The 12,056-nt window shown below is 44.6% G+C and overlaps 1 protein-coding gene across 1 annotated transcript; it reads left to right on the plus strand.

The window, feature by feature from the left end:
- The first annotated feature begins 250 nt into the window (after nucleotides 1-250).
- Nucleotides 251-7,630, plus strand: LOC311247782 (rho guanine nucleotide exchange factor 7-like). Its single transcript, XM_084338779.1, has 3 exons — nucleotides 251-330; nucleotides 5,885-5,939; nucleotides 7,121-7,630. The coding sequence occupies exons 1-3, from the start codon at nucleotides 257-259 to the stop codon at nucleotides 7,241-7,243; spliced, it is 252 nt and encodes an 83-aa protein (XP_084194905.1). The 5' UTR covers nucleotides 251-256; the 3' UTR covers nucleotides 7,244-7,630.
- Nucleotides 7,631-12,056: the final 4,426 nt, after the last annotated feature.

Genomic DNA, 12,056 nt, shown 5'->3' on the forward strand with positions numbered 1-12,056 from the left:
TTCACTTGTGCATTCATGTGTGTGTGTGTGTGTTCACTTGTGCATATTCACTTGTGCATTCATGTGTGTGTGTGTGTGTGTGTGTGTGTGTGTGTGTGTGTGTGTGTGTGTGTGTGTGTGTGTGTGTGTGTGTGTGTGTGTGTGTGTGTGTGTGTGTTCCCATGTATCCTTCACCACTGGCTGTCATCCTGAGTGATGGCCGGTTGACGTGTCACCTCTCTCGTCCAATCAGGTTCGAGCAGGAAAGGACGTGCACATGTTGTTCCCAGAAGAAGAGAAGATCATAGTGGAGGAAACCAGAAGCAACGGACAGACTGTGATGGAGGAGAGGTGAGAGAGATGAGAGAGAGAGAGAGAGTGAGAGACGAGAGAGACAGACAGACAGACTGTGATGGAGGAGAGGGTGAGAGAGAGAGAGAGAGACACTGTGATGGAGGAGATGTGAGAGAGAGAGAGAGACTGTGATGGAGGAGAGGTGAGAGAGAGAGAGAGAGAGAGAGAGAGAGAGAGAGAGAGAGGAGAGAGAGAGAGAGAGAGAGAGAGAGACAGGGGCGGCGTGGCCCCCGGGGTAGAGCGGGTCATCCAATGATCGAAGGGTTGGTGGTTCGAATCCCGCTCAAGCCCATGTCCATCCCACTGCCGTTGTATCCTTGGGCAAGACACTTAACCTACTTGCCTCGTATGAATGTGTATGCATGTGAATGAATGTTGGTGGTGGTCGGAGGGGCCGTAGGCGATGATTATTCGCCACGCTTCCGTGAGTCTGCCTCAGGGCAGCTCTGGCTGCAATTGTAGCTTACCACCACCGGTATGACTGTGTATGAACGAATAATGGACTCTGTAAGCGCTCTGGGGTCTCTGGGGTGTCACGAAGAGCGCTATATAAATCCAATCCATTATTATTATTTATTATTACAGACTGTGATGGAGGAGAGGTGAGAGAGAGAGAGAGAGAGAGAGAGAGAGAGAGAGAGAGAGAGAGAGAGAGAGAGAGAGAGAGAGAGAGAGAGAGAGAGAGAGAGAGAGAGAGAGACTGTGATGGAGGAGAGGTGTGAGAGAGAGAGAGAGACAGACTGTGATGTAGGTGAGGTGAGAGAGAGAGACAGACTGTGATGGAGGAGAGGTGAGAGAGAGAGACAGACTGTGATGGAGGAGAGGTGAGAGACAGAGACAGAGAGACAGACTGTGATGGAGGAGAGGTGAGAGAGAGAGACAGAGAGAGACAGACTGTGATGGAGGAGAGGTGAGAGAGGACAGACTGTGATGGAGGAGAGGTGAGCGAGAGAGACAAAGAGACAGACTGTGATGGAGGAGAGGTGAGAGGTGAGAGAGACAGACTGTGATGGAGGAGAGGTGATAGAGAGGAGAGAGAGAGAAATTGACTGCTGCGGTCAGGCAAGCGATACCGGAGTCTCAAGGCGAGCACAGAAAGACTCAGAAGAAGCTTCTATCCCCAGGCCATCAGGCTGCTCAACAAACAATAAACACTATGCAACAACCATCAAATGCCACACAGGACACACATCCACACGCACACACTCACTTAAACAAACAACACACTGCCGCACCCACTCTCCACACTTTAGATCACCTAAACACACTTTATATTTATTGGTAAAGGATTTGCACTACAACTCGTACACTTACTGTAAATTGTACCTAAATTGTACCTCATCCTATTTCTGCTTTGCACTATATAGTATTGGATATTAGTATATTGCATAGTATATTGTATATTGTATGGTAACTCAGTTACTTCTAGTCTGCATCGAACATTGTACATGCAGGGACCGAAACTAAAGCCCGCCGCCCGCCAGGGGCGCTCAGTTTTTACCTTTGGCGCTTGACACTTAGAGGGCTGCCCGCCGTGTGGCGTGTAATCAATCAAGTTCATAACGATACTCTTATTTTGAAAATCTGTGCGGGTCTCATTTCCGCCCCAAGCGCATCTCCAGTCATAATATCGATGGCTCCGGCAGTTAGCAACATTAGGTTCGTATGATACTCTTATTTTGAAAGAAACCGTGGCAACGAGTCATATCCGCCCAGCCCTGCAGCGGGATACTATTGGCGAAGGGCTTCTGCTCGCAGTGCTCGTGTCAACACAGAGGCAGTCTGCTCTAGTCTAGAAGAGCGGACCTCCATGAGCTACCGTTACTGTTTAAACAATGACCCAGTCAACTATTCACTTTTAGTTTAATACATGACGAGGCATTGTCTAACGGTATCTAGCTGGCTAGCTACTGATAGCTGCTGATATCAACAAATGCTCCAGCAATAGTCGACTCGAGTGCATAATACCTCCGTTCCCTCGTTAGCTAGCTCACGTTAGCTAGCTCACGTTAGATCTATCTGTCCCAGTAAACTAAATTGTCTTAACGTTATCTACCGGGCTAGCAGTAGCTACAGATAGCTCCTGATATCAATGTCTTATAACATTGATTGAATGCGTATTCTAGCTGAGGGCATGTTGAATGTGATTTGACAAAAGAACCGTAACGTTATACCAATAGGGTCCAGCTGCATCGCCGGAGAATCCTTGCATGCTGAATGTAGGGTCTAGCTGAATATAGGGTCTAGCTGCAGGGCCGGAGAATCCTTGCTGGAGCTGGAGGCTACTCAAGTTTACACACAGACAGTGGAGCTGTTTGCAGATAGCGAGCATTTTGACTTACTGCGTGGTGGCGATGTCTCGCAGATAATACAACTACAAGTATGATTATATAATATATATTTTATTTAAAAAAAAATTTTTTATATAAAATATATATATATTTTTTTTTATCCACTTTTTCTCCCATTTTCTATATTTTTCTCCCATCCCAATTTCGTATCATCCAATTCAACCCTCCCCTGTCACGGACGCTGTTTCTTGCCTCCCACAAGCCGGCTGCAATGTGGTCTAAGTCATACATAGCACAAGTCCCCTCCGGTACTTGAGGTAACAGCAGTCGCATCTTTTCACCTGCGCAGCTCGATCTCTCAGTGGCGAGGAGTAACGCGTGGGAGGCTCACGCTGCCCCTGACACTTCCTGATTCTACTGTGCAGGCGCACCAACCGACCTGTAGGAGTCGCTGTCCACACTGCCCGATCCCCACCCATCAGTTTCCCACCCCCTAATACGGCCAATGTGTATTAGTACGGACGACCAGCTAAACTGAAAGCAAATGTGGAGCGCTGGGCTCGAACTGACGAGCCCAGCGTCTCCAGCATTTCGTGGCGAGCGCCTTGCCCACTACGCCACGTAGCCGCCCTTATATAAAATATATATATATATATATATTTTTAATCAAAAAAAATTTGGCAGGTAAGAAATATGCTTGGCGGGTAGATTCTTCCCATCTACCCGCCACTGGCCGGTGAGTCAAAAAGTTAATTTCGCTCCCTGTGTACATGTCTATACTGAACACTGTGACCTCTATTTTTACTTCTTTTTACATGCTACTTTATTTTATTTCATACTTATCTTGTCTAGCACAGTCTCTGGAGCGTAACAGTAAGAAGCATTTTGTATAAAAGTATTCTGTACTTCTGTATGACAACTATTAAAGAAACTTGAAACTTGAAACTACAAACAAACCAAAAACTGCAACAAGTTTGATTTGTTTGATTTGTTTGATTAAACTGCTGGTTTTATACAGATTGTAAAATAATTATGATTTTTTTTAATGCTATCTAATAAAAAACACAGAGACCCCAATAATGCAGATGTACGCTTTCTTTACTGTGAGACCCTAAAACTCTACAAACATTCACTCAGACTCAAATAACAACAATACGACAAACAGCAACTGACACTAATTGAGGAGGCAATCAATACAAACAACTTTTGGCAACATTGGAAACGCCTAAACAAACCACAAAACTAGGAATTGGCTATACAGAACAGTATAATATATATAACAGTAACAATATATGGACAACTCATTTTAAAACACTATACAAGGTCCGCAACCTGGCTTGTGGGATGGTAAGCAAGCCTGTGTCAGAGGAGCGGAGATTCCGGGAGGGGGTGTAGGTGTGGAGAAGGTCAGATAGGTATTGAGGGGCGGTGGTGTGTAGGGATGTATATGTGAGCAGGAGGATCTTGAAGGTGACACGAGATTTTACGGGAAGCCAGTGGAGGTGAATGAGGGTGGCACTGGGTTGCTGCCAGGGTTTGGTGCGGGTGAGAACCGTGGTGGCAGAGTTCTGAACGTACTGGAGCCTGTCCAGGGCTTTGTGGGTCACCCGGGATAGGACTCCATTACAGTAGTCCAAGCGGGAGGTGATGAAGGCGTGGACACACTACAGTACACCTATTTAGGATTAAAGCTAAGTTACACTGGACATTTTAATGAAGCAGTCAATGAGCTGAGAGGGAAAAGACGCCAGGCTTTCTATGCATAAAGAAAATATACAAACAGAAATACCAATACCAATTGGTTGAAATTAATTGAATGTGTTATTGAACCAATTACACTCTATGGCAGTGAGGTGTGGGGTCCACTTACAAAACAAGACTTTACCCAATGGGACAAACACCCCATTGAGACCCTGCATGCAGAGTTCTGTAAGATTATCCTACATGTCCAGAGGAAAACTACAATAAACAATGCATGCAGGGCAGAATTAGGCCGATACCCACTAATACAAAAAATACAAAAAAGAGCAATTAACTTTTGGACACACCTAAAACAAAGTGACCCCCTCTCGTACCATTATCAAGCCCTGCAGTGCCAAGAGCTGAGGAGCATCAGGAACCCCCTTACCCAGCTGGTCCTGAGGCTGAATCCACAAACCTGCTCTATTAACACACCTCAGGAACAGAACACATCACCAATCAGAATCAATCAAATTACTACCAAATTAAAACAAAACTACATGACCTATTGGAAAACACAAACAAAAGCACAGAGCAAAATGCAGTGCTGTCTGGCTCTAAATCCACAGTACATCATAGTAGATTATTTGAGCATGGTGACTGATCAACAACTAAAAAGAACCTTGACAAAATACAGACTGGGTGAGCACAGCCTTGCTATTGAAAAGGGGAGGCACAGGAAAACCTGGCTTCCTGCAGAGCAAAGGCTGTGCTGTCATCCTCAATGAGCCTGTGTCTGTGGTTGTACTGGGCAGCTCCTAGTGGTCAACAGTGTCAGACTGTGGTTGTACTGGGCAGCCCTTAGTGGTCAACAGTGTCAGACTGTGGTTGTACTGGGCAGCCCCTAGTGGTCAACAGTGTCAGACTGTGGTTGTACTGGGCAGCTCCTAGCGGTCAACAGTGTCAGACTGTGGTTATACTGGGCAGCTCCTAGCGGTCAACAGTGTCAGACTGTGGTTGTACTGGGCAGCTCCTAGTGGTCAACAGTGTCAGACTGTGGTTGTACTGGGCAGCTCCTAGTGGTCAACAGTGTCAGACTGTGGTTGTACTGGGCAGCTCTCAGGTGGGAATGTGAAGCAGGGCGTTGCTGTAATAACCTACTCAGGTAAATAAACTAACCTACACTGTAGCACTCAACACTTTGATGAACATTGTTACTCAGCTGATAAGAGTTGTGCCCTTCCTGATGACTTGTCGTACAGAACTTGTAAGTTGCTTTGGATAAAAGTGTCAGCTAAATGTAAATGTAAATAAACTAAATACTCTCTCTCTCTCTCCCCCCTCTCTCTACCCCCCCCCCACTCTCTCCCTCTCTCTTTCTCTCCCTCTATCTCTTTCTGTCTCCCTCTCTACCCCCCCCTATCTCTCTACCCCCCCTCTCTCTCTTTCTCTCTCTCTCTCTCTCTCTCTCTCTCTCTCTCTCTCTCTCTCTCTCTCTCTCTCTCTCTCTCTCTCTCTCTCTCTCTCTCTCTCTCTCTCTCTCTCTCTCTCTCTCTCTCTCTCTCCCCCCCCCCCCCCAGGAGTCTTGTGGATACTGTATATGGTCTGAGAGACGAGGTGCAAGAGCTCAAGCAGGTGAGTCTTTAGATGGTTAGTTTAACCAGGAGTAACTAAGGGATCTTAGGGTTAGTTTACCCAGGAGTAATTAAGGGATCTTAGGGTTAGTTTAACCAGGATTATTACATGGCATTTTAACATTCGACAAAATGCTTGATTGTGATTGGTCAATAGCGCTCGGTTGCCCCTGACAGCGGTCAGTTATTTCTTGATAACGGACCGCTGCTATGGGCAATGCGCAATAATGACCGCTGATACGGGTAACACAGCGCTATTGACCAATCAAAATCAAGCATTTTGGTCGCAGACAGTCACGAAAGCTAAGCTCAGCATATGCACAGCTGCACTCATCAGGTAATCAGACCACACACCTGCCGGCTGCCGGTGATGACAGAGGAGCCACAGAACAACTGCGTCTGCATTTGATCTCGTCTTGTCGATGGTGTAAAATGAATTAGGTATATTGTTAGTAAGTTAGCCATGTAATAAGCGGGATAATGTATAGCTATACTCGGTCATTGTCGCAAAATAATTTACCTTCACTGCGTTTAGAACACATCGGTGCGGCGCCTCTGTGTTCTAAACTCCGTGTCGGTCAATTATTTTGCGACAATGACCTCGTAGCTATACATTATCCCTTACGTAACTAAGGGATCTTAGGGTTAGTTTAACCAGGAGTAACTAAGAGATCTTAGAGTTAGTTTAACCAGGAGTAACTAAGATATCTTAGGGTTAGTTTAACCAGGAGTAACTAAGAGATCTTAGGGTTAGTTTAACCAGGAGTAACTAAGAGATCTTATGGTTAGTTTAACCAGGAGTAACTAAGGGATCTTAGGGTTATTTTAACCAGGAGTAACTAAGAAATCTTAGGGTTAGTTTAACCAGGAGTAACTAAGGGATCTTAGGGTTAGTTTAACCGGGAGTAACTAAGAGATCTTAGGGTTAGTTTAACCAGGAGTAACTAAGAGATCTTAGGGTTAGTTTAACCAGGAGTAATTATATTGATTGATTGATTTATTGGAAACTTTATTAACAGGTTGCATAATGGGCATAATACAGTACGGCTCAATACACACAATTGTTAAGGGGATGCAGACCAGAGAAAGACTTTTGTCTTGTTTACATCAGGGTCCCCCATTTTTAATTCATGACAATGGGATCTTACCTCTATCTACCCCCCCCCCCCTCTCTCTCTCTAGGACAATAAGCGGATGAGGAGGACTCTGGAGGAAGAGCAGAAGGCGAGGAAAGACCTGGAGAAGATAATCAGGAGGCTTTTGAAGAGCATGAATGACCCAACCTGGGATGAGACCAACCTCTAGAGAGAGAGAGAGAGAGAGAGAGAGAGAGAGAGAGACAGAGAGAGACAGAGAGAGACAGAGAGAGACAGAGAGAGAGACAGAGAGAGACAGAGAGAGACAGAGAGAGAGCGAGAGAGAGCGAGAGAGAGCGAGAGAGAGAGAGAGAGAGAGAGAGAGAGAGAGAGAGAGAGAGAGAGAGAGAGAGAGAGAGAGAGAGCGAGAGAGAGAGAGAGAGAGAGAGAGAGAGAACACATACAGGAGTCGTCATATTTCAACACGTCTGTGTTGACATGTTCATTTCAACCTGTGTTGTTAACCATTTCACTGCCGCACTACCAAACGGTTAACCCTTTCACTGCGACAATACACAGAAGGTTAACCCTTTCACTGCCACACAACACCCTTTCACTGCCCCCCAGAAGAAAGGTTTTCAAAAACTAGCCTTCGAATACTCCAGAATCGGGGTCCCTGTGCGTTAACCCTTTCACTACCTAAGAAACCACTAAGAAAGGGTTAACCTTATGTAGTGCGGTAGTGAAAGGGTTAACCCTTTGTCTTGTGGCAGTGAAAGGGTTAACCTTCCGTATTGTCGCAGTGAAAAGGGTTAACCATTTGGTAGTGTGGTAGTGAAAGGGTTAAACAGTATACTGTCGCCCTTTTTGATTACATTTCAATTATATTCATGTTGGCATAGAAACACATTTTTTATTGAAATTTGTGAGCTGATGTAATTAATCGACACACTTTAATCTACCCTAATATGTTTGGGCTGTCTGACCATATTGAATAACACGTATTCTGAAATCAGCACGACATACTAAAGACAAATACATAGAGATAATAGTTGAAATCAGTGAACTTACCCTTTAACTAGATGCAGATGTTTTGAAGTATGACACATGTTTTTATTAGAGTCAGAGAGAGAGAGAGAGAGAGAGAGAGAGAACTTTCGACCCCGATGACCTCACTCTGTGACCTTTGAACTCACGGGGTGACTTTTGAACTCTGAACCTCACAGTGTGAACCTGTGGACTACTACTATGCTCTGGGACCAAAGCCAGCCGCCAACAAAGCCATCGCCCGACCAACTGACCAAAAAGCTGTGAAGTTAAGACTTTGCACTGATACTGTACGTGTGACGACATCACTTCCTGTTTGCGAACCAGCGTCACTTCCTGTCACGCTCCCTGGAGATTCTCCCAGATCCTTCTTCAACTGCGCTTGCAGATCTCCTGGAGAAGAACAATGTCTTCCCTTGACCAGCGTGTCGCCATTTGAATACGTAGAATACAATAGAATACCATCTCTTTATTGGCAAGTACATTTTTTACATGTAGCGGGAATGTGTCCCATCCTAAGCCACACAGTCCTGTACCCAGAGAGCAGTTGGGGGGTTAAGTGCCTTGCTCAAGGGCGCTTCAACTATAGGTATTGAGGGAGGGTTGAGCAATATTCGTCCCCCACCCATATTTTCCCTGCCAGTCCGGGGGATCAAACCAGCGACCGCTAGGCCACTGCTGCCTCTAATTCAGTTGTCTGCTAGCCTGGTGGTAGTACTTTTCAGACTGTGTACTAGTACTTTTCAGACTGTGTACTAGTACATTTCAGACTGTGTACTAGTACATTTCAGACTGTGTACTAGTACATTTCAGACTGTGTACTAGTACATTTCAGACTGTGTACATGTACTTTTTAGCCCAAATCCTTCATTCATTACAAGTTCCATACCTGATGTTTATCCATTCAGGGCCCCTGTGGCCAGTACAATGGTCTCTTTTCTACTATGGGGGCCAAGCAGGGCCAGACAGAGCCAAACAGGGCCAAGCAGGGCCATCCAGTGCTGTACAACAGCGGTCCTCAGCCTTTTTTGTGTCAAGGACCCCCAAGCATTTTTGGATTGGGGTCCCAGGTACCGTCATCTGAGCCGATCCGTGTCGTCTGATGTGATACAGTTCAGAACAGCAGAACTGTTCTACACTGTGGGCGGAGAGAGTGGAGAGAGTGAAACTTATCATCAGAAAAGTGCTTCTTGTACATTCTTCTACTGGGCTGACCTCTAGTGGTGGAACTGTGGGACTGGGCTATTGACCCTCTGGGCCCCTCTGAAGGACCACGGACCCCAGTTGATAAAACCAGAAAGAAAAAAGGCAAATAAATGAATAGAACGTGTGATTAGATTTGATAAAGAATATGATTTGCTCTTGGCCAGTGCTGGAGTTGATATTAGCCACCAGACAAATGCAGAATTTCTCTTTTTTTATGCTGTGGTCATAAAGTCTGCCATGAATTCCACTAGCTACGTCAGCAGGCAGCCAGCCTGTGATAAAGCACTCTTTTTCAACCCTGCTTTGGATGTTAAAAAACTTTTTTCGGTTAACAAACAAGTTGGTATTATGCCCTGAACTGGACTGGTTTGAACCTGGTTTGTACCTGGCTTGGACTTTTTTTGGACCTGGCTTGGACTTTTTTGGACCCGTTTTGGACCTGGTTTGGATCTGGCTTGGACTTTTTTGGACCTGGCTTGGACCTGGCTTGGACCTGGTTTGGACCTGGCTTGGACCTGGTGTGGACCTGGTTTGGACCTGGTTTGGTCCTGGCTTGGACCTGGTTTGGACCTGGTTTAGACCTGGTTTGGACCTGGTTTAGACCTGGCTTGGACCTGGCTTGGACCTGGTTTGGACCTGGTTTGGACCTGCTTTAGACCTGGTGAGCCCTGGGTCTGTGGTGGAACGGTGACTAGCGACTCATTCTAGGCTTCTCTGACAAAAGCCCAGAGCAATACGACAAAAAAACACTTTTCTATGGTTTTTAAAGGGAAAACCCACCCTAAAACAGAACTTACGTTGTATTATTCCAACGATCTTCGGCAGTTCAATCGATATCTATGAGTTAAATCACCATGGATACTGTCATAGTGTCCTAGGAGTTAAATCACCATGGATACTGTCATAGTGTCCTAGGAGTTAAATCACCATGGATACTGTCATAGTGTCCTAGGAGTTAAATCACCATGGATACTGTCATAGTGTCCTAGGAGTTAAATCACCATGGTTACTGTCATAGTGTCCTAGGAGTTAAATCACCATGGATACTGTCATAGTGTCCTAGGAGTTAAATCACCATGGTTACTGTCATAGTGTCCTAGGAGTTAAATCACCATGGATACTGTCATAGTGTCCTAGGAGTTAAATCACCATGGATACTGTCATCGTGTCCTATGAGTTAAATCACCATGGTTACTGTCATAGTGTCCTAGGAGTTAAATCACCATGGTTACTGTCATAGTGTCCTAGGAGTTAAATCACCATGGATACTGTCATAGTGTCCTAGGAGTTAAATCACCATGGTTACTGTCATAGTGTCCTAGGAGTTAAATCACCATGGTTACTGTCATAGTGTCCTAGGAGTTAAATCACCATGGTTACTGTCATAGTGTCCTAGGAGTTCTGCTATTCACCCTCTACGGAGCAGCTCCAGGGTTTATGACATCATCACTAGAGTTTATGACATCATCACTAGTCTTGTCTCTGGATTTCATATTCACAAATCTAAACTGAACTGCACAACATTATAGGACTAACAGATGACAGTTCTATTTTAGGGTTTGCCATTTTTCTAAGGTGTTGACATGCAGGTTTAAAATTATTTCCCATTTTTATAATTTGTGATTGTTACACCAATTATTATTTTTAACTAACAAAGTCTTTGTAATGCTTTTGATTTTTCTACTACTTACTGTTGATCTTATTTGTACATGAATGCTGATATTCCAGAACAGACGATCTGCCTTGAGGAGGAAACAAAGAGAAGAAAACATTCCTTGTTGTCTGCAACGTTTCTAGCGCTTTGTGATTTCCACCTCCTGCTTCTGAAAACACTGAGATGTTACTTCTGACCCAAATGATCACTAATGTAAAGGTCTTGACATGTTAACTTATGTATTTAAACAAACGTGATTAAATGTGTTCTTTTCAACCGTATGATGATGATGATGATGACGATGGCACTGAAGATGATGATTATAGTAAATATGATCATGTTGAAGATGATCATTGACCCCCCTTTCTATTTATTTAACATGTGTCCTGTTTGGTTTGTGTGATTAAACCCACTGAATCAACCTGAAACTGTTGCATCTCAAGGAGACATAATTTCTTCTCTAGACCTTGTCACTAGAAATCCATTGCTAGGGTGACAGCATCCATTGCTAGTGTAACATCATCCATTGCTAGGGTAACAGCTTCCATTGCTAGGGTAACAGCATCTGTTACTAGGGTAACATCATCCGTTGCTAGGGTAACAGCTTGTTGTTTTATCCTCATAACCAGCTAGTTACATGTACATTTAGTCATTTAGCTGACGCTTTTATCCAAAGCCACTTACAAGTTCTGTACATCAAGTCAGCAGGAAGGGTACAACTCTGACAGCTAAGGGTCAGTGGTATTGTTCGTCAAATAGTGTTGAACTTGAGTGCTTTTTTTTATTATGTTTTTGGTAGATTTTTATTTGTTTGTACTACCGGGCAGTCCGGTAGAGAGAGAGAGAGAGGAAGAATGGGAGACAGAGCGGGGGGAAGACATTCGGCAAAGGACGCCGGGTCCGGGAATCGAACCCGGGTCGGCCACTTCGCGACACAGTGCGTTACATGGGTCTCCACTTGGGTGCCCTTGAGTGTATAGTAGTATAGACATATTAGTATATTAGGTAGTAGTATAGACATAGTGGCATATTACATAGTAGGTAGTAGTATAGGCATAGCTGGACTCTCCATTAGATGTCATATAACGAGATTAGGGACTCAGACTTAAGGTGCTGGTTCACACAAGTAATAATA

Source organism: Notolepis coatsorum (assembly GCF_963971535.1).
Source record: "Notolepis coatsorum genome assembly, contig: SCAFFOLD_974, whole genome shotgun sequence".
NCBI lineage: Eukaryota > Metazoa > Chordata > Actinopteri > Aulopiformes > Paralepididae > Notolepis > Notolepis coatsorum.